General features: G+C 45.3%; 1 protein-coding gene across 2 annotated transcripts in view; it reads right to left on the reverse strand.

The window, feature by feature from the left end:
• The window catches only part of Pamr1 (peptidase domain containing associated with muscle regeneration 1), a 94,784-nt gene extending 71,730 nt beyond the window's left edge, over window positions 1–23,054 (reverse strand). For both annotated transcript variants that reach the window (XM_038330481.1, XM_038330480.1), the window contains exon 1: window positions 22,853–23,054. In XM_038330481.1, coding sequence (XP_038186409.1) covers window positions 22,853–22,928 — 76 coding nt within the window. In that variant the 5' untranslated portion in view covers window positions 22,929–23,054. The remainder of the gene's footprint in view (window positions 1–22,852) is intronic.
• Window positions 23,055–23,770: the final 716 nt, after the last annotated feature.

Raw genomic sequence — 23,770 nt, forward strand, 5'->3', positions numbered from 1 at the left:
AAATATTGTATTATTTACTTATATGTGGACATTAACCATTAAATAAATGATAATCAGCCTACCCAGACCATAGACCCAGAGACATTATGTATAAAAGAAGGGACGGGGAGGGCACATGGATCTCCTTGGGAGAGTGAAGTAGAATAGATACTGAGGGTGAAGTGGGGGATGGTGGGGATGAGAACAGAAAGATAAGGTGAGGATGGGGAGGGGGTAAGGGTTGAGGGAAAGAATTCGGGGAGAGCCATTTGAGGGATGATACAGAAACCTAGGACAGTGGTAACTACCTAATATACATGAAGGCGATCCTAATGAGGTCTTCTAATAATGGGGGCTACGGAATCCCAACTGGCTATCTCTTGTTGCCAAATGAGACTTCTAGTATCATGACTGGGTTGCAGTTAGTTATCAGCCAAGGGGATCCTATGGAAATCCCCAAATAATTGAGGCTGTTGCTCAAACAATGGTTTACGCTTCAAAAACTGACAGCAGGGCCCCATTGCTGAGGACAAACACACTTCATTGAACATGGAGAAGTAGAACTGGAGCCTGCACGGAGCCTTCACCCTTACATTCTAATGTCTTTGGTTCAGAAAGGTGCTCTGCAGGTTACCAAGAGAGAAACACAAACACCAATCCAGCCACAAAACCTTTGACCTACAACCTATTCTACCTGCAAAATAGGCGAGGACAGATACTCTAGAAAACCTGTAGAGTAGTTCAACCAGTGTCTGATTAGACTCGAGGCCCCTCCACAAGATTGAACCCACACCCAACACTGCTTGGGTGACCAAGAACCGGAGACTAGATAGCCCAGAGACCTAATGTAAAGTCAAATACTACTAATCTTTAAAATAATTAGTAAGTTGACTCCTAATGATAGTCTGCTGTACTCATAGATCAGAGCCTTATCCAGTCATCCTCAGAGTGGCTTCCTCCTATAGCAGATGGGAACAGATGCAGGGACCCACAGCCACATATTACACAGAGAGAGCGAGTCCTTGAGACACACAGCTCTAAATAGGGTGTCTCCATCAGACCACTCTTCTCAGAGCTCAGGGAACCTGAGGATCTGGGCAGAAAGAGTGCAAGAGCCAGACGGGATGGAGGACACCAGGAGAACAAGGCCTCTGAATTAACTATGAGAGGCTCTTATGAACTCACAGGGACTGAAGCAGCAAGCACAGGGCCCACAGTGGGTCTGCACCAGGTCCTCTGCATATATATCACAGCTCTCAGCTCAGTATCTTTATGGGACTTCTAAGTGTGAGAACAGCTGGGTCTCTGACTCTTTCGCCTGCTCTTGGAATTCTTTTCCTCCTGTTGGGTCACCTTTTCCAGCTTTAATATGATGGTTTTGTTCTATCTTATACCATTTTATTTTAACTTGTCTGGTTGTTGTCTCTTGGGCCTATTCTTTTTAAACGAGAAACAGAAAGGGAGTGGATCTGGAAGGGAGGGAAAGTGAGAGGAATTGGAAGGAGTAGAGAGAGGGGAAACTGTAGTCAGGATATATTGTATGAGAAAAGAATCTATTTCAATCGTATGGTTAAAAAAAGAGAAAAAAGGAAGGAAGGAAGGAAGGAAGGAAGGAAGGAAGGAAGGAAGGAAGGAAGGAAGGAAGGAAGGAAGGAAGGAAGGAAGGAAAAGAAAGAGAGAAAGGAAAAGAAGAAGGAAACACAAATAATAGTCAAGATGGCAGCCCAAAACTCTCTGCTGTGTCCACAGAGCTGTGAAGAGCCCAGTTCCTCGCCCCTCCCCCTGCCTTACCCTGCTGTCTGTCTGCGATCACTATTTCTCATCTTTTCTCAGTTGCTCTGAACGCTCCTCCCCAAGCTCTTACCCACTGCCGGACCTTCCTCTGTGCTTTTCCCGCAGCCTCTGTCCCAGTTCTGTATCCCATCTGTCAGGGAGGGCCTCTCTGGCCTTCTCCTCAGAAACGCATCCCACACACATCCCACTAGGTTGTCTCCACCACACACTGCATCCCATTGGTTGTCTTTCAGCACACAGCGCTGTTTTTATTCTTTCTGTTTCTATTACAGCCAGCCCTCTTCTCAAATCGGCATGGCACCCCACAGCCAGCCCTCCTCACCTATGAACACGGCACCCCCACAGCCAGCCCTCCTCACCTATGGGTGTGGCACCCCCACAGCCAGCCCTCCTCATCTATGGGCACGGCACCCCCACAGCCAGCCCTCCTCACCTATGGGTGTGACACCCCACAGCCAGCCCTCCTCACCTATGGGTGTGGCACCCCCACAGCCAGCCCTCCTCATCTATGGGCACGGCACCCCCACAGCCAGCCCTCCTCACTTATGGGTGTGGCACCCCCACAGCCAGCCCTCCTCATCTATGGGCACGGCACCCCCACAGCCAGCCCTCCTCACCTATGGGTGTGACACCCCACAGCCAGCCCTCCTCACCTATGGGCATGGCATCCCCATAGCCAGCCCTCCTCACCTATGGGCATAGCACCCCCACAGCCAGCCCTCCTCACCTATGGGTGTGGCACCCCACAGCCAGCCCTCCTCACCTATGGGCATGGCATCCCCATAGCCAGCCCTCCTCACCTATAGGCATAGCACCCCCACAGCCAGCCCTCCTCATTTATGGGCACAGCACCCCCAGATTCAAACAGCTTCTAGTCAAATTTTGTAAAAACAAATTTTCCTATATTAAACATGTATATAGACTTTTTGAAAACAAGTTTTGTTGTGTTCCATTGCTGGTGCCATTTTAACTTTTTTTACATTGCTTTTTGATACATGAACTTGAACACCGTGACTCAGATCTGGAATGTTAGGGTTTGATGCAGCCAGCAGCAGACAGGCTGCCTGGCAGGGTTAGTCTTTTGTCTTTTCAAGTGATTTTCCTATTAAAAAACAAAGAGGGAAAATATCACACAAAGAATAAAACCATTATTTAAAGAATATGTCAGCTATTTCTACCATGGCACTCTGTAATTCTGATAAGCTAGGAATGCTTCTAAGCATACAGGAGAATGTGCCAGGTATTACACAAAGACTGATTTTACCTGAGATACTTGAGCATACATGGACTTTGTATAACCACAGGGGATCTGGAACCAACCTCCTTGGATACCATTGTGGGGTGACTCTCCTTGCTTATCTCCTGTCCCCTTTGCATGACCCAAATGCAGCTAACTCAGTCACAGCTGCCAGGAAGGCTGTGCTAGAGAGTGCAGAGAAAGCAAGATCTGATTGATCAGAGCTCATCAAACTCTAGAGCTAGCTTCCTCTTTCCAGTTAAATCCATAGGATCCACCTTGGACCTCTGAGCCAGGAGTCAGCTTTGCCCATTGGGTGATATCAAAGCTGGGACATGTTCTTCCCCTGGAGGGAGTGTCTAGAACAGCTGGCCCAGGTTTTCTCCACTATGGGTCTGTCTTCCTCCAATCCAGCCCCTGTCCACAATGTTTTCTGCTTTTTCTGAACAGCAAATAGCAAGGTGTGGGCTCATGTCTTAACCCTCTCCCTCCCTCCACCCTGGAGCACCATCCCCTCCCAGGATTCCTAAAAGTTCTAGATCCTGGTAACTTCTGGAGGCAGCTCACCGCACAGTTGAAACTCGTTTGCAAATTTTAGGAATTATCTCTAAGACGTCGTATTCTGACATGGAAGGCCAAATGAGGTTTGTTCTACTTGGCCACATCCTGTTCGCCAAGCAGCAGATTGGTTCAGTTCCAACCTGGGTGCCTCCATTTTATCCAAAAATTAATTCCCTGAAGTAATTTCACTAGCATGTCTCTACTTCAGTGAGCAAGCCCAGCTCTGCCCTGCTAGCCTGTTCTATTAAGAGAGCCTTTTCAGCCCCAGATAATGACCTCAGGGGAACCTGGTGGAAAGGATTTGGCAGATGCAACTTATTAAGGTATCCTGGGATGAGAGAAGGGTGCAGGATAGTCCAGATGTGACCAGTGAAACCACAGGAGGGTGTAAGAAGGAAGTAAGAGGGTGAAAGTCAGAAAAGAAGGTGTTTAGATATGCGTAGAATTTGAGGGGACTTTGACCACGGAGGAGGGGGTCGGGTGGGGAGTGAGAAGGAGGAGTTCTGGAAACTAGAAAGGAGAAAGCGAAGGTTTGAACAGCCCAGTTTTGCCTGGAAGATTCATTTCAGATTTAGCTGACTTCCAAAGTAGAAGGTGATCAATGTGGGCTATTCAAAGTCATTAAGTCTGTAGTTATAGACTGGAAAATCAATAGGGGATTAACACACTGGGTCCACTCAGACAGACTAAGCCACAGCAAGTCACATGGCCACTCTATGTCTCATTTCCCTACTAGGCTGAGCACCAAGGCCATGGGTGAACTGATGAATTAGCTCTCTCATTCCACAAGCAATTATTAAGTATCAGGTATGTCTTAGGAAAGAGACTGACTACTGAATAAACAGAGAGCAAACATACCATTTCTGACCTCAAGGAAATCACAGTTTGGTAGAGGGATAGAGGCTCAGATGACCCCATGGGATCATAAACTGAAATAAGAGAAACTTATGAAAGTAAGTAATCATGAAAGGATCTTTAAATAAATTGGACTGGGGTCATTTAAATTAAGTCATAGAAAGAAACGAATCTATTTGTAAAGATGAGACCTTTTCCAGGAAGACAGGACTTGACAAATAGAGGTCATTGCTTCAAAGGGTCATACAAAGCTCTTTTTCTCATGGTCTAAGTCCATGGTCCTTCTTACTCTGTCAGCTTGAAAGATTCAGCAATGTGGCCTCTGAAATGGACTTGTAATAAGTAAGCAGACAGGGACCGGAGATGTAGTCCGTCAGCTAAGATCACCTGCTGCTCTTGCATAGGGCATGAGTTCAATTCCCATCACCAACAACGAGGGACTCACAATCCCCTGTAACCCTGGCTTCAGGAGATGCAATACTTCTCCCAGCTTCTACACATGTGCACATGTCCCCATGCAGATGCACACACTCATACTTGAAAACAAAATACATTTTAAAAATAGACACCTGAAATATCCCAGGATAGCTTGAGCTAACCTGTTAAGGAGACTTGAGCTGTATATAATAAGCAGCCAAGAGCAGCGCCTTGGAAGTCTTCTCCATTTATTGGAATTACGTTTGTGGGAAGAGCACACTGAGGACTTGGCTTCAGCTATACAAATTCAAGGTGTTTCAGGATGGAAGTGAGGTCCAGTTTCAGGACCTAAGACTGACAGAAACAACAGCAGCAGTAGACATTTTGCCTGTCTCCTCTATGTATGCTGAGTGTCTTAGCGTTCCTATTCCTGTGAAGAAACACTATGACCAAGGCAACTCTTATAACTAAAGCATTTAATTGGGATGGCTCGATTGCAGTTTCAGAGATTCACTCTATTTTCATTGTGGCAGGGAGCATGGCGGTGTGCAGGCAGACATGGTGCTGGAGAAGTAGCTGAGAGTCCCACATCTTGCAGGCATCAGGAAGTCGAACTGAGACACTGGGCAGTTTCCTGAAACCTAGGAAACCTCAAACCCCACCCCCACAGTGACATACTTCCTCCAACAAGGCCATATCTACTCCAACAAGGCCACACCTCCTAATAGTGCCACTCCCTATGGGCTTATGGGGATAGATTACATTCAAACTACCACATTGAGGCACGTTAGCATTTCCCTCACTTTGAAGACACTTCTATATTCTTTATGCAGTCTTCTTCAAAGTGAGCCAGGGAGGTTCATAGTGTGCTTTCTTTTAAGTCAGAATCATTTGCTCCAGCCTTCATTTTACCAGGGAGGAAAGACTATGGGGGGACCTTAGTTACCTTATTAATGGAAGCACAGAGAAACATGTTGTAGTTTGAATAAGTAAGCAGCATCCCTCCATGACATTTGTATCAGCTCCTGCCTCCAGGTTCCTGTCCTCCTTACTTCCTTTGATAATGAACAGCCATGTGGAAGTGTAAGCTGAATAAACCTTTTCCTCCCCAACTTGCTTTTTGGTTGTGGTGTTTCTTTGCCACAATAGAAACCCTAACTTAGAGAAATTGGTACCAGGGACTGGAGAATTGTTGTGATAGGCCATGTCTTTGCCTGGACTTTGGGCACTTTAAGTGATGTTTAATGGGCCATACTAGTAGGAACATGGAAGACAGTGGTACTGAGGGTGATTTGAATCGTGGGAGCCTGGCTCAAGAGATTTCAGAGGAGAAGAATATTAATATGTGGTGTAGTGATCATCCTTGTGATATTTTGGCAAAGAATGTAGCTATTTTTTGCCCTTGTCTGAAGAGTCTGCCTGAGGCTAAATTGAACAGTTTTGGATTAATTGCTTTGGCAAAGGAAATCTCAAAACAACGTAATAATGACTCTGTCATGTGGCTATTACTGTTCACTTTTATGCAAATACATAATGAAAAGGAGCAAACTGAACAAGGAAAACTATGCAGCAAGAGGAGACAGGGGCTACCAGGAAGTGGAACTGAGCTAAGTCCTGTGTTCAAAGAGATAAACAGATTTTTAAAAAAGCTTGATGTTAAATGAAATAAAGTCAGTGGTGACCTCAAGGCAAGATCCCACACAACTAAGCTTCCAACTTGTACAAAAAGAAATTAAAGAAACGCTAAGGGCCACGTGTAGTGGTACATGCATGCCTTTAATCCCAGCACTCAGATGGCAGATTTGGGAGTTCAAGGCCAGCCTGGTCTACAGAGCAAGTTCCAGGACAGTCAAGCTTAGGCAGTGGAGGAAACCATGAAAAACAGAAGGCTGGTGAAAATGTATTTGAACGAAAGGGTCATGTTCCAGTCTCAAGAAGAATCAGACGTGGCAGCTTTGACTACGTGTCCTGTCTTTAGAGTCAAGGACAGAAGAAAGGGGTTATGGATTCACCCACTGCAGGTAAGAGAAGTCACCAAGACCAGGTATATGTCAGGGATGTCCCTGCATGGAGGCCTATAGGGGCCATTGAGTGAAGCTGTGAAGGTGAAGCCTGGATTGAGTTGGAAACCCCAAGATACTGGAAATGCCAGAGTCGTAAGATACCTGCCGAAGAAAGCTACGAATAGGGACTGGAACCAGACCAAGACAAAGAAGCACACTGCAATGAACAACGCTCAAAGGAGTTGGAGAAGGGAAGAACACTTTAATACCAGATACGGAGATGCAGAGTCTGGAGTTTGCCAAGCTGGCTTTGGTCTTGCTTTGCCCAGTATTTTCCTCATTATGTTCCCTTGCCCCTCTTTTGGAACAGTAATGTATATCCTGTGCCATTATGTTGAAAGGGTGTTATCTGCTTTTTCATTTTGACTTCACAGGGATTACAGTTAAGAGATTGGCCATGACTCTCAGAAGAGACTTTGGATTTTTAAACAAGTTTGAAACTGTTATAGACTATGGGACTTTTGAAACTGAACCAAATGCATTTTGCATTATGATATGGCTATAAGCCTGTGGGGGGCAAGGAACAGGATGTAATGGTTTGAATAAAAAAATCCCCCATAAAAAGTGTCACTATTTGGAGGCATGATGTTGTTGGAGTAGGAGTGGCCTTGTTGGAGGAAGTTTGTCACTAGAGGGCTGGCTTTGAGGTCTCAGAAGCTTAAGCTAGGCTTGTCTGTCTCTTCCTGCTGTCTGCAGATCAAGATATAGAACTCTCAGCTCCTTCTCCAGCACCATGTCTGACTGCACACACTACACTCTGGCCATGATGATAATGGACTAAACTTTTGAAATTGTAATCCAGCCCCAATTAAATGTTTCGTTTATAAGTGTTGCAGAGAGAGAAAGAGAGAGAGAGAGAGAGAGAGAGAGAGAGAGAGAGAGAGAGAGAGAGAGAGAGAGAGAAAGAGCTCATTGCCATGGTCATGGTGTGTCTTCACAGCGATGGAAACCCTAAGACACACCCAAGCATCTTTTCTAAGAAATTCATTTTAAAAAGAAAGAAAATTCCAGGGTTGGAAGAAGGTGAACAAGTTTGCTACTTAGGGGAAACAAACTCCTGGTGTGGGATCAACTTTACTTTCTCTGCGTTTCATGGCTAAAACTAATCTTCTCAAACCTCAGGTGTGTTTATGTAAGAGAAAGGTATGCATGTGTGGTGCCTAACACATAACTGTGTGGGTCTGACGATCCATGGACCCTCATAGGGAAGTAGGAGGAAAAAGACAAGTATCTTGATCTATCTCTGACTACCTTATTGCCTCGAGAAAGGGGCTGCCACGAAACCAGAAGTTCAGCGTTTTGTATGGGCTAACTGGCCAGAAAACTCTGGAGGGGACCCTTGTCTCTGCTCTCCTCAGTGTTGGTGTTACAGGCATGTATAGCCTTGCCTGACTTTCACATGTGTGCCGAGGATTCAAACTCAGGTCCTCACATTTGCCAAGCAATCCCTCCTCAGTGAATCCTCTCCCCAGCCCCTGGGCTCTCTGTTTGTACATTACTTGCTTTTTCTTTGGACAAAATAATTTTTCATTCCAAATTCCTTTTTAAGATGCTATTTTAGGTTCATAATAAGATTCGGGGGGGTAGGTATAAAGATCGGCCATCCATGCCTGCATGGTGTCTCCACTGACAGCATCCTTCTCCCGAGTGATAATTTGTTACAATCCACTAATTATCATCCAGCCCATTTTTAATATCCAGTTCACTTCTTGTTACGTACATCTCTTCCTCATTCACCCACAAAATAATACATGTAGAGGGGGATATCCTTGTGAAAGCTTGAGAAGTTAAGAAAATCATCAATAAAACATAATATTCAGAAATAGCCTCAACATTTTGGTGACTATCTTTCACGTCGTGCTTTTAGTCCACATAAATATCCACATGTTGCTGTAACCGTACAGTATTCTGACCTCTCGAAATTGATGACATACTTTAATTCAGAGAGTTTCTTTTTTACTTCTACCCTGAACTTTTTCCTTTGACATGGAAATCTCAATGGTTATTTGAAATTGCTGCATAATTAATTATTCTATATGTATAAGGGCTTCTCTATGTTTCCTTTATTTAAAAAAAAATAAAAACAGGGTTAACCAATATCGGGAGTTGCTTCACATCTTAGTTCTGCCTTACAGAGAGAATACCAGGGCAACCTACACAAGGCTGCTCAATCAGCACAGCTGCCATGCATTTGGCGAAACAAATGAGTAAGACAAGAAGGACAGCTGGCTGCTGTCATCATTGTCACCATCATTATTTTGCACTCACTTTCACTGTTCTGGAATGTGCTGGCAGTTTGTTTTAGGGTTATCCGGCCCTGGTCTCCTTCTATTGCCGATGAACTGGAAAAACAATTCCTTCAGCAGTGTGCACTTATGGAGGCGGGGGGGGGGGGAAGAGGAATCCCTTTCTCTTAGCGGAAACTTAAGGTGCAAAGTTTTCACCATTATTAAAGATATACGTGGACATGATGGCCCCTAAGGTCGATCTGAAGACTGGGGACTCTCTATGGAAACAGGAATCCATCTATTTCATATCCTATTGAACTATTGAACCACCGCATCATTTGTTACAACAGTGGTCCTAGCTTCTCAAATTCAGTGATTTAGGCTTCCTTTCTCTCGGTCCCTCTTTTGTTAGTAAGATAATGGCAACTACAAAGTCAAGTCCTTTATTACCACACTTTGCAAGTCATGGTGTTGAATGAATTCTTTAGAAATCTGATATTTGAATTCCTGTATGTTTGGGAAGGAAGGAGAGTAAGAATTAAATTCATCACTTGCTCTTCCTCTTCACTTTATTAGCACGTGGCTCCACAGGGCTGCTCAGTCCTTGTTTACATCCCACCACACACTGGGGCTGGCTCTCAGTCTTTGAAACTCATCAGTCCACCCAGCTCCATTCAAAGTGTGTGTTGTTGTCTTCGTTTAATAAGGAAGAATACAGCAAATAGATGCCTCATATTGTACATCTCTGAAGTAAAAAAAGACAGACAAATCAGAACCCCACTCTTACTGGGACCAACACTTCTATCTTGCCAATGTGACATATTAGTTCTCCAGAGTCTCAACATCTAAGGTTAGCATTTAAAAAGAAAGGAGCAGGACTGGGGAGAGGGATCAGTAGAGGAAATGCTTGACATGCAAGTGTGGGGATCAGAGTCCTGATCCCTCAGACCCCGCATAGCAGCTACCTGAAATCCTAGCACTTGGAGAGCAGAGACAGTGGATCCCTAGGGCTCGCTGAGTAGCTCGACTAGCCTAATCTATGAGCGCCAGGGTCAAAAAACAGTCTACCTCAGTAAATAAAATGGAGAGTGTTCAAGGACACCTGACATCAACTTTTGGCTCGAACACATACCCATATGTATGAAGCCATACACATGCAAACATGTACAGAAACAGGTATACCAGTCACACACTATGAAGAACTTCAGAAGAAATACCCCATTTTACAGCCTGTAGGTAAGACATCCAACATCACATAAGTAGTACATATCAGAGATAGAGTTCATAAACAGGTGGCCTGTTTCTGTATGGCTTACAGACATTATTCCTGATTCTGAATGACCGCAAGAGACTTAACAGCTATTGGAGCTTGTTCTAAGGGTAGACCGCTTCTTTGTGTTTCCATGTGTTAATTCATTCTCAATGACATGATGGTCTCACATTCTGTAGTTGAAGAAATTGAGGCAACAAAAGGTTAGGAATCTTGACCAAAGATACATGGTACTTGGCAGAGCTGAGACTCTGTCCGTATGTGTTAGAAGGTAGCATTCTCATCTACACCAGCATCTGTGCTGAATATACCAGGATGTCTGGACTCCAATTCAGGCCCATTTGTTACCACCACTAGAGATAGAATCTAGATTTCTGCTTTTCAAACAAAACAAACACTTCTTTTAGAATTACATCTTTATTGTGCTGCTTCAGCCAGCCTTCTTCCAGTCCATGAAAAATTAGACTTATATGGTTCTCCCTTCCCACTAGTCTAAAGATCCAGGATGATGTCCCTGACTCCTTAGTGAAGAAATCCTTGAAAGGAATCCCACACTCCAAACCTGAATCCATAGAACCCATTCTTTTGTACTGATAGACAGTCACAGACAGGACATCTTGTCCCAGCCTTTCCCCAAAGCCCCAAAGGGATGGGGTTAAAGATGTCATTGCACTCAAAGATGACAATGACCGTGAAGGACTTTGGAAGGAGAATTGCATAATTTTCAGACTTCACCATTATCCACTGTATACTTTTTCTTTTTCAAATAACAGCTTTGCTTAAACCACAGAGAATAAGGAGGGTGAGAAACTGTGTGTCCTCCACAGGCTCACACATTCCCACCTTTCAAGCCGTTTCTTCCTGGTTCTGTGTGTCCTCCACAGGCTCACACATTCCCACCTTTCAAGCCATTTCTTCCTGTTTCTCTGACCCACTCCTGGCTCTTCCCACCTGCCTTTAGACCTTATTTTCTTTCCTCTAACACCTCTTGTCTAAGTCGGTTTTTCTTGTTGTTGCTACTACTGTAACAAAACTCACAAGGCTTGATAATTTATAGAGTGTAGCTTGTTATAGAGTATAGCCTGGTTCTGGATGCTGGAACGTCTGAAACCACACTCCTGGAACTTTCTCAGCTTCTGGTGAGGGTCTTCTCGCTACCTAGTGTTAGGTAGAGGGTTTTGTCAGCTTAGACAGTGCGAGCAAGCTACAGGAAGCTACTTTCTCCAAAACCCAAGGGCTAGTTCATTCATGAATAGACCTCATCTTCTTCCAAACTTCCCACTTCTATTTCACAGATGAACTCGGGGATTAACTTTCCTACATATGAAACTGGAGAACATATTCAAACTATAGTGCTTCTCATTTGGGTAGCTTTTAAAAAGGCATGCATCGCCCCCTGCTTCCTTTCATTAGAAATAGAAATTCCACATGCACAGCCAAAGGGAACCCAAAGCTACGGTCTTGGAGAAACTCCCCAATTGCCTTTATCCTCAACAACTGTGGTGCAGAAGTTCTCCAAGGACAGCTGTTCTGGGCTATTTTGAATTTGAGAATATAAGATGGACAGATTTTCTTCTTTTTTTAAATTAACATTGGCCACTAGGAAAAAAATGTTGTAGGCTAGAGAGGTGGCTCAGACGTTAAGAGCACTTGCTGTTCTTCCAAAGAACGGTTTCCAACACCCAGTTAACAAAGGTCCGTAGCTCCATCTCTAGGGGACCTGATACCTCTCATGTCTGTGGTCATCTTCACTCATGTGCACATACATACACGCAGACACAGACACCTACACACAATTAAAAGTAATAAAAAGAAATTGTAAAAACAGTTGATGATGTATCTAAACTCACTTGGCAATAGAATCCAGTAAAAAATTGTATTAGCTGAAGAATTCCAATGACTATGTTAAAAATGATGAAATTTAAGGAATGCCTTTAGCATCCGATCTGTAGCTCCCTAGACCCGGGCATTCTACGAACCACTTCCCTTTTTCTAATCGTGCACATTAAAGTCTTCTGAATGAGGATGCAGGGTTACCATGGGTATCTTGGTCTTCCACAGGTCCAATCCACTGTCAACACAAAGATAGCTATGAATGCAATCCAACACAAAACCACATGAGTACTTAAAACATTATGTTTGGGCTATTTTTTAGTGACTCTATAGAGTCACTCTTAGGTGAGTTCTGTATTTCAATGTCAAATGGTTGGACGTGCCTAGACCCACTACATCACAGCCAAGCGCTCATAAAGTTAGCGTTACTGTTTTCATAATTATGTTCACCAATGCCAATGCAAGCCAGCTTCTCCTTCTATTAAAGACAGCTGACTAATAATAGATATTAAGTGCAGATAGCTTATAATTGTAATGCTGAGTCCCATCAGGTTGAGCTCTGATATTCATGGCAACTCAGGAAGTCTAGCCCTTGCTAGAGTAACCTCCTCCAGCTCTGTAAGCTAGAACAAGATGAAGGGAACTTCTCACTGAAATGCCTGGCTAGGGCACAGTGGATAGCCACTGGCAACATCTTATCTTCATACTATTAAGGGAACCTCAGTGTTTGTGCTGCAACATAACTGCCCCAGAATCACTTCTTCTACTAAACACTGTCTCCTAAGTAAATCCCTGTAAATCCCTGCCAAGAGCCCCTTTTCAAATAAATAGACTTTAAGGCACAGAATATGAAAGCATGTCCCCTAATGCTGGAGAAAACACTGATGGCAAAAGCAAAGGAAGAGAGTATGTTTCATAAAAAAAAAAATACATGTTGAGTGTTTGGGGATTTTCTTTTCTGACAGGAGCACAGATGAACAGAATGGGACTAATCATGGGTAAAGGAAACCTCAAGAAGACCATGCAAGTCCCTTTCTACTGCAGATGAAGAAGGCTGCTATTGCTGCTTCTCCATTCTCCACTGTGAAATTTCTGCCGCTGGGACAAGTAAGACTAGACAGACTGAAGGGCCATGAAACTCCATTCTCTAGGCTCAGCACAGTCGCAGCTACCGTTAACTCACACAACTGTGGTTACTGACACTGGGTCCTCAGAAAACCAGCCCAGCCAACAATCAATTAAGGAAGAGGAGAGCTCCCAGGACTATTGGTTGTTGGAAGAATCGGGAGAGGGAAAATCACTTTTCTTTTGTGGTACCCTCTGCTGAATTGAACAGGCTCCGGCGGATCATTCAAACCTGTGGTCACACAGATGGCTTTGGCTAACCTTAATGGATCACAAAACAAAATGAATCAACCTGAGCATGAGAGGAAGATCTATGGGGAGGTGGATGAGGTGTCGGGGAGGAGGGCAGTGAGAATGGTCAGGATGCTTGGCAGAAGGGAGTATTTCTAAAAGAAAGGAGTAGGTAGAAGACTTTAATCTCCTGAATAGTCCCCATCTTTATTAAATTGTTCCATTTAAAACTTTCAATAAACCTGAACAGTAGCCATCATTATCCTTGGTCTATAGATTGGAAGGTGATATGATCACCCAAGAGAGATGAAGGAAGTAAAGAGGAATATAGGGGTAAATGACATATCTGAGATTTGATCCCAGCTTGGGAACACACTAGATCCCATGTATACATTATTATCACATCTATACATGAATATATAAACATTCAGATCTAGGCTTTTATTCTTCTGTGTACATGCACAAATACATGTGGATTACTCATACCAAGACATTCACGTCAAAGATGAGCCTCATATACATGGTGAGTGGGAGCTGAATCTCTGAGATCTCATGTTCCCAAGTCCACTTAGACAAGATGCCTTTTATAGGAACAGCTGTTTTTGTTCTTCACCCACGGCCACTATTATTGCATCTGAAACAAGTTTGGGCAGAGAGGAGGCAGGCAGTATGATTGCCAACACAGAAAACATGTTGCATGAGAACAAGAACAATATTTTGTAAAGAAATAGCAAACCAAGGCTCAATGAACAACAGAAATGCATGTGCTGTCTCCACGGAATATGTCCCAACTGCAAACAGCCTCATTACTTCCGAGCTGTACAAATCCGGTATTGTGTGTGAACTATTCCAGAAGTACTGGGGAAATAACACGAGACTAGACTGGGGACAAGGGGAAATGAGTGGATCTTGTCATGGGGAGGGTAGGTGTAGGCCTTGGAACCAGTGCTCCTAAGAATTCAAAGGATGATCAATTAGCTCTGCTGCTCTTGAAGGAGAGATGCATCTAGTCGGGAAGTCAGGTCCCAAGTCCTCTCACTCCTCAGAACCATCACTTCACTGTGAGTGGCTCATCAATCAGATTCACAGCCCAGAATGCCCAATGATCCCAAGCCAATCACATTGGAACCTGACTGCAGGAAATGAATTTTCTCAGTGAGTCACGCAGCTGAACGCTAGCCAGAATTTTCTTCCAGTACCGTGGATGCATCACCCTCTGTAGGATCTTTTTAGTATCTTGGCAAGTACTAGTAGTACCAACGTCGGATTCTGCTCACAATTAAAAATAAAGTCTGAAAAAGAGAAGCCCATACTTTTTTGGTCTTTAAAAGCCCTTTTTTACCCTTTCCTCTGTAGCGGTAAAATTATTCTTCAATGTTTTACTTGTTGTGAGTGAGAGACTAGATTTTACAACTATACCCCATGAGGCACTAGTTCTACCGAGCAGTATAAGATGTGTGCCAAGTAAGGCTCTAGGGCCAAACAACTTTGTGATATACTAGTGATGGCTTTCCTGGCTGTTGGACCCTTCAAATCTATAATGGACTTCGTATATTATCAATCCCCAGGCTTATATTATCATAGCCTCCTGGATCCTCTCTTTTGTTATTAAACATCAACCTGGACTTGCAATTTGGGAAATTCACATTGGGAGGGAATTGCAAGGATGAACCCAAATTCCCTCAACAGGCTGCAAATGTTGTTAAGAAAAGGACTTTGTCTTATTTATCATGATATCCCAGCACCTAGAAACATTCTTGATGCCTGATAGGTGCTTGTTAAACATTGCTGAATAGATACATGACTTTGGACAAAAGAGGCAGGCGTAATCCCTGAAGTGAAGGCTATTCGTGACAGAGACAAATGCCGGACTCTTCTCCAGCTCCGATATTTCCATCTTTATTGTGGTGTCTGGAGATCCATCATATCCCTCAAGCTGGGCATTTCTGTCTATTAATACTTGTGTCACATCTCTATACGGCTTCAGACACTTACTCTTCTGTTGACACATGAGCCCAGGAAGCCAAGCTTACCCAGAGGACATGCTGGGCACCATTTTGAAGAGAGCAGTACACCCCCTAGAGGCAGAAAGACAGGTCAAAGCGTCCTAGACAAAGATACTCTGCTCCCAATCCTATCTTTCCTTATGCTTAAATTCAGACAAGACAGATGTATGTTGGAACTATGATGAGAATTTCCCAGCCATAATTCAAGCTCAGGTACCATGTCTTAGGACACATAAGACATTCTCATCTTTATTGGTAACTCTGGAAGAGGGATCATATGATCAAGGGAATTCACTGATTGTCTTTAGTGAAATCTTCTGAAGTAATGGGAAGGGAAAGTGGCTTTGAAAATACTAGTGTTTATTCCTCATAGTCTCAAACAATTTAATCAATTGAAATAGACTGGACTAAAATCTGCCCTCCACTCAAGGTTTATTTTTATTTTTATTAAAAAGGCTGGTATTTTTTTTAATCAAATTAAGGTATGAAGAAAACCATTGAATTTCCCTGTAAGCTACAGTTGGCTAAATATGTTCCTTGCTCCATTTTGGCAACAACAGTAGCCATGGTTTTCCAATCACAAAACCAACTGACCAGACATCTACTTATGTAGACACACTGCCAAACCACTAACTCAGCCCTCTGAGACAGCCAGAGCCTCTGTGAGGGCCGGTGAAGACGCCAAGCCTGAAGGAGTCAAGTGTTTATCCAACTGTGGAGGCTGCGGGGTGGCAGAAATAGGGGCCTTTGCTCTCTGTGGCCCAAACCCCAGGATGATGGTGTCTGTCAGGCACTGCATTCTCCAGACTGAAATGACTTGGTTAAAAGGCATCCTGCTATTTATAGTGAAGGACCAAGTCTCCATCTTCTGCAATATCCATCAACTGTGTTATGCCAAAACAGAAAGGAAAAGAAGCTTACAGGCCAGTTCCCCCATCCCATGGCTTACAAGCATTCAACTGATGAACCTGACAGAACAAATCCATAAGAAAACAGGAAGACATAGAGTCAGGGACAAACTTGAAATTCGTCTCATGTTCAGTCCCCACCCTGCAAACACAGACGTGATTCACATTACAAAAACTGACCATGGGACAATTCCCATGCCCGCTTCCCATGTCTAATCAGAGTGGGATGCAGGACACTGTGAATACCATCCCTGAACCTGGTTGGGTTTTGAGTCTGCTTAGCAGCTTTTTCCTCTGTGGAATGGCTCCTCTCAGAATCCATATGGCTCCATTGAAGCTGATTTTTCTGCTGTTCTCAGAAAAATCACTTCCACAGAGGTGAGCATGTGCCCTCGTTTGGGTCAGGCCGAGCACTTGCAACAGCCACAGGATAGTCAGACATTTAGTCTTGTTGGACCTACTGCTCACTGCAGTAATGCTTGCAACAATACAGTTCCTACTTCATGTAGACAGACTGTCTGCACTCAGGACAGGCGCTCAACCTTCAACCTTGGTGGAAACGTTGTCTGAGTCCTTCCACATGTGATCTGAGGCTCACAATCCTATTTTTCCTATGTTTATTGCAAGGATGAACTATATATCCATGTATTCATCAGAAACAGTCAGTTGTTTAGGTAACCAAACTTGGAATTACATCCCTCAGGTAAGGTATAATATGATAGAAGCCTCTTCAAAGTTGCCTCCACCTTTGATAGTTCATCAACAGTAAAGAATTTGATGCGCAACCCTTTTTACTCAATTCTCAACCCATAAGAGCTGAATCTACTCACAGGTCATTGCAACCCAGAAAAATGACAGGAGTGTGGTAAACAGAGATGGTAAATGTTTCAGAGCCTGAAACTTTCCAGCCAGCTTTAATTTTCTACCTTCCTTGAAGGCTGCTGTTTATACATAATGAGACTTAGCTTGTCATACTTAAAAAACAATACTTCTTCTCAGTTATAAACCCATAGCTTTGCTCAGATCTTACGATGACTGACCAATTTCAGTGGGGATCGGCTTAGAATCTGGTGAACTTCCTCTGCTGATCCGGAAGCTTTGGGTGCTCTGGCTGGCCTCTGAGGTCTTTATCCCAGAAGTTGGGGACTGAAACACATAACACTGCATTTCACTTCCATTGTAAAGATAAGAAGAGGAGAGGAAGCCTAGTGTTTGTTACTCTAAAATAGCCATGGAGTGCAGCTGCCAGTTCCTTCCCCACACCGAGGACAAGATCATACCCTTCCTCATTCATCACAGAAAGGGCACCTTCTCCAACAAGCATACAGCTCACATCAGTTGCAGTGTCTAGAGCTGACCTTGGGGGAGGCCAGTGGAGAAGTTTTCTTTTACATCAGGACTTCCTGGCCCTTAACTGGGCAGATGGAAATAATTTTCTAACTTGAGGCTAGTCATAGGTCCCTCAGACACTATGGCTCTGCCAGTCCTGTCTCTCCGTTGTAACCAGATACAGGCAAGATTGAATCAAACTCACATTCTATGGCAGTGGCATTAAAAGGCTCTGAGTGTTCACAAGGGCCTTGCATGCTCTGTGACTTCCGCTTCTGGAATTCTAGTTCCGAAGTATTTCACCCACAGTTTAGGACCAGACATAGACCCAGCCTCACCCTCAGTTTCCACCAAAAGCTCACGCAGGTAGTATGCAGGTAGTATGCAGGTAGTAGGCAGGTAGTATGCAGGTAGTAGGCAGGTAGTATGCAGGTAGTAGGCAGGTAGTATGCAGGTAGTATGCAGGTAGTATGCAGGTAGTATGCAGGTAGTAGGCAGGTAGTATGCAGGTAGTATGCAGGTAGTAGGCAGGTAGTAGGCAGGTAGTAGGCAGGTAGTAGGCAGGTAGTAGGCAGGTAGTAGGCAGGTAGTATGCAGGTAGTATGCCAGGTAGTATGCAGGTAGTAGGCAGGTAGTAGGCAGGTAGTAGGCAGGTAGTATGCAGGTAGTATGCAGGTAGTATGCAGGTAGTATGCCAGGTAGTATGCCAGGTAGTAGGCAGGTAGTATGCAGGTAGTAGGCAGGTAGTAGGCAGGTAGTAGGCAGGTAGTATGCAGGTAGTATGCAGGTAGTATGCAGGTAGTATGCAGGTAGTATGCCAGGGGTAAGGAGGTCACAGAGAGAAGTGAGACCAGGCCCTATGAGACTTGTGGCTTGGAACATAGCTGAGGGCTATATAGATAAAGAGAAGGAACTTATGAAAGTCCTGTTAGCCAGCAGGGCAGTGATTGGTACATGCCTTTAATCCCAGCACTCAGGGAGGCTGAGGCAGGAAGATCTCTGTGAGTTCGAGGCCAGCCTGGAAGTGAGTTCCAGGACAGTCAGAGATACACAGAGAAACCCTGTCTCAAAAAAGAGTTCTGTTAGCCAATCATCAGTCTGTAGCAGTTTTACACACTTGTTCAGCCTTCTGCATCTTTCTCAGAAACTCAAGTGCTGGTAGCCAGTATCAAATATGAGAAGATGGGATGTACCAGCTGCGGAGAGGAGCCAGCCTCCCTCAACACAGTCAGGGTCAAATGTTTCTAACCCTTGTGCCCCACTAGATACTTCAGGTCATGTGGCCTCTTGGTGACCAGTGTGCAGTCCTTTACTCTGTGGCCTCTCTCAGCACCCCAGCTACCCGAGAGCAAGCACTGGTGCCCTGCGAACAAGGATGGCAAGGGCTCCCTCCTCTGCCTTGTGTGTCTTAAGCTTTACCAAGATTAGATGGGGTAGTTAAAAGGTTATGAGGTGATTTTGAAAACTATGCGGCCAAAGTTTACCTAAGGGTCCACTAATTTGTGTCTTCAGATATTTTTATCTATTTATTTATTTTTGAGAAGGGGATTCTCATGATGTAGCCTATGCTAGCCTCAAACTTACAGTTCTCCTGCCAAGTTCTAGAATTATAGGCATTAACCACTTGCCATGTCCTGAAAGTGAGTTTTATTGTAGGAAAATATATACAACATGATTACCTTTATAACACACTAACTGTACCTGCACACACACACACACACACAATAGTTCAATGACATCAATATTCACTTTGTTGATGTCATACAGTGACCAACATTTATTGCCAAACCTTTTCATCATATCAAGACACAGGTCAGTATTCATTAAAGACTAACTTCCAATTACTTCCCGTAGGACCTGGCAATTCATATCTTAACTTTCATCTTAATGACTCTCACTGTGCTTCATTGTGGTGGTTTGAACGACAATGGCTCCCTGAGGCTCATACATTTGAATACTTAAGTCTCCAGTTGGTAGAAGTATTTTTGGAGGAAGTATGTCTCTGGGAGAGGGCTTTGAGGTTACAGAAGACTAGCACCATGCCCATTCTTTCCTTTCTGCCTGCTGCTTATGGTGCATGACGTAAGTGCTCAGTTGCTGCTCCAGCTAACTGCTTGATGCTCTTCCTCTGCCATCATGAATGCTAACTCTCTGGAACTATAAGTCCAATTAAACTGTTTCTCCCACTAGTTGCCTGGCTCATGGTACTTTATCACAGCAATAGAAAAGTAACTATGACACTCAAATGCAATCACACAACATTTTCCCTCTTATTGAACAGGTCTTAAGTATAGTTAGAGAGCTGTTAGTTACCACCGAGGTATCTGTGCCACTACCACACCTTTACGATTATTGCACTGCACTGGTTGTTGTGACTCACAGGCATCATAGCTGGGTGGGACTACAGGCTGTTTCCCTCTGTTGGAAGCTTGCACGGTGCCTTCTGGTACCATGAGAGCTAGCCCTCAGGGAGGAAGCTTTCAGGTCAGACTCAGCTCAGGGTCTTCAGGGGCCTGTGGCGGAAGTACATCCCCCATGAAATGATTTCCCTGTTGGGATGCCAGGCATTCTCAGAGTAGATGTTAGGGGAACACCCTCTTTATGCTCCTCACACAACACCCCTGCCAAGGAGGCCGATTTCCATAGTTCTTCTTGGAATGTGCTAACGTATCCGCTATAAAGAACCTCTAAATTTTTTCTGACCGCTCCTCCCTTGCTTACTCTCAACATTCCCTTTCTCAGCTGGCTGCTCCTGCTCACTGAATATCTGTGCTTCCAATTATCTTCCCCACTCACATTTGTGTCCACTCCCTACAAGCTAACGTCTGTTGGAAGCCACAGTTGTGAAGTGATCCGTATTAAGATTCCATTTCCCTAGAGCCCCATATTTTCAATGAGGTTTTCCTCTTAGACAGAGTCCCGCTGGCAGCGCCCCTGCTGCTGCTGTCTGGTGGAGTCCGCAGAGTTAGGTTTCCCCTCACAGGCTGTTTATGTTAGGTTTATCACTTGGCCCCGTGTTTAGATTCTCCTCCTCCAATGTGAATCACATGTCCGTGAACAACAACTTCCCGGACCAACCCACGAGTTGTTTACATACCAGATACTCTTTTTAGAAAAGCAATTAAAGGAAATGTCCTTCCAAGCTTCCCTTGATAGGCCCAGGGAGCAGACTCCTTCCCTGCAGGAAGAAATGCTTTCCTTCCCCACTCTGCCTTCTGCCTTGAGCCCTAGGACGGGTAATCCTGCTAAACACACAAAGCGGATGCTTGGTTCAGCCAGCGGCTTGGCTGACAGCTCACCTCACACCGTCCTCGGAACTTTTCCATAGCAAAAGGTAGGAGAGAGTCTTAGGTCAACAATAAATGAGTTTTTCAGCCCCTGGGCAAGTTGAGCTGTGTTTCCTAACTTGTAAAGGGTGGTGCTGTCTCCTTTGCCATAGCACAGAAGCTAAGCAGGGGAATGAATGTTGGTGGCACCCTGGGGGTCTGGGGCACTGGGCTCTGGAACTTAGAGGAAGCAAGACCCCCTGGAGTGGGTCTGGGCTACTCAGCACACCCTAGAGATTTGTATTCTCTACAAAAAAGGCAGCAATGAAGTGGGGATGAGTCTTGATTCTGGGTTCTCAAGTCATCCTAAATGTTCAGGCATTTGTTTTATGAGCCCTCCTCACAGGGCTCCTTCCTTCCTTCAGAACTGTATCTCAGCTGCACAAGATGTCAGTGAGGTGAAGTCTGCTTGAGACAAGCAAGCCACCGTCAGGCGAGCTCCATGTCACTGAGATATACACCCAGCCAAACAGCCCCCACCATTTGGGCAATAAATCATTAAGGAAGATTTGGCTGAACACAGGCAGGCTCCTGTACATGGAAGTTATTAACCAAACATGGCAAGGGAAGTCCTGTGTTTCTGGGCTCTGTGTTGACACTAAGGGAAGCTTCTGAAGGCTGTGTTCTCTTTCTCTGCAGCAAGCCACTGCATTCAGCACCTTCCACTTCTGTGTCTCTCTTGGGACCTTGCCGGTCACCTGCTGGAGCAGAGCACCGTCCCTTTGTGGGGAGCGCAGGGTAGAGCCAGCCAACACACAAAGACTACCAGAAGGGCTCATAGGTGCCCCCCCCCCAGCGAAGTTTCCCCTCCTAGGCAAATCCCAGCAGTGCTCATTGGGTGGGCTCTTACCGTCTCTCCTGACCCCTCACCACTCCGGCAACCCTCTAGCCTCACTTCCTTGTGCCTCCGCCTTTCTGCTTGGCATCTCAGCTCTCCTCACACCTCAGCCTTCAGGCTTCCTCCACCCCTCTAACCTCACCTCCTCACACCTCAGCCTTCCAGCCTCCCAAGACAGAAGCAGATAGAGTCCTTGCTTCCCTCTTCTGAGACCTGCTGTTCTCTGACTTCTGCTCCATGATCTGGCAAGGGGCTGCCATGAACCCTGTCGTGTCCCAGCCTCTTATACCCCTAGGAGCCCATCTCCTGGGAACTGTGGTAACAAATAAGACATATGAGTAACAAATGAGCCAGAGCTCTTTCAAACCAAGCGCTGCACCCCAAGAAACAGCTTGCCCATTTTCTCCAAGCTTTTGCTTCATACTTCCCAGGATGTAGGGTGTTTTCTGAGTGAGCACATCTCCTATACTGGGGATCTTCTAAGTAGAGTTCCCACCTTGAGACTTCACCAAGCAAGGTTCATTAACGATATACCCACCCAATCCCTGCTCTCCCAGGAAACTTTGATTTTGTAGATCAGAACCACAAACTCACAAATAATGGACTTCCCGGGGCAATGTGTTACTTTAAGGAAATTGGCAGACAGAAAGAAAGACAGACAGATAGATTGCATAGGAGCTCTCTTCTTTCCGGACAGTTCCCCAATTAGGGATAAAACATGAGCCAGTTCTTAGGGAGGAAAGCAGGGGCATCAGAGCCACCAGCGAATACCCCAAATTATCACTGCAACAATTCCCAGCCTGGTACGGCTCCCCATGTGCCCCCAGGAGGGCTCCCAGTCACTAACAGTACCTCTTGGCAAGGATGAGATGAGAAGGAGCTGCAGGAAAGCGAGCCCCAACTGCGCCCAGCGGTCCAGCTCCATCATTGCTGCTGCTGCGCCGGTGGTGCCTGAGTAACTGGAGTGACGCTTGGGCGAGAGCAGGGCAGCAGGCTCAGCTCTTGCCGGGACCTCCCCAAGTCCCAGCTGAGCTGGAGCTCAGGTTTCAGCCCACAGGGCTCTCCCACCCTCAGCGAGAGGGGAACCACCTTCAACCAGAGCGACGTAAGCCCAAAGCTCTCCTCTTAACCCTTGACAAGCCCGCGCCTAGAGGCTGGTATACCGCGACCCACGGGGAAGTTGCGGGACACCAGAGCCAGCTCGGTCCCGCAGGACTTCCGTGGTCAACCTCTAGTGAGGATGAGGGTAGAGGTGTGCGGCAGACAGCACCTGGCCGGAAACAGAAGTTAGGAACGGTTCTGGGACCTCTCTGTTTTATGAGGTTAGAAGGATGCTCGCTCAAACATCCCACACCACCGCATACCCTGAGCTAGAAAGCTAAACTGAGAGGCTAGGATTGAAGGCTGGGATGGAGCGGGGATAGGAGGTTAGGATGGGGCGCTGAGAGGACAGGATGGAAGGCTGATGGAAGAGACTGAGAAAGAGGGCTCAGAAGGCTGGAATGGGAGGCTGGGACAGGTGTTGGTTGTTATTTCCCTGAATCGGTCAGGCAGGGGGTCAGATTAGAAGAGTAGCCTGGGGGCCAGCGAGATGGAAGAACTGTTAACTGTTCAAGTGCTAGGACCTGAATTTAATCAAGCCGCAGAAGGAGAGCCTCTCATCCGACCCCAATACGTGATGGGCAGATGTAGAAAAAGCGCCTATACTTCCTCCTCAACACTCCAATTCTACCTCCAAGCTCTCTTTCCCCATTTCTGCCCCGTGTAATT

The sequence above is a fragment of the Arvicola amphibius genome, chromosome 5, assembly GCF_903992535.2.
Source record: "Arvicola amphibius chromosome 5, mArvAmp1.2, whole genome shotgun sequence".
Classification (NCBI taxonomy): Eukaryota; Metazoa; Chordata; class Mammalia; order Rodentia; family Cricetidae; genus Arvicola; species Arvicola amphibius.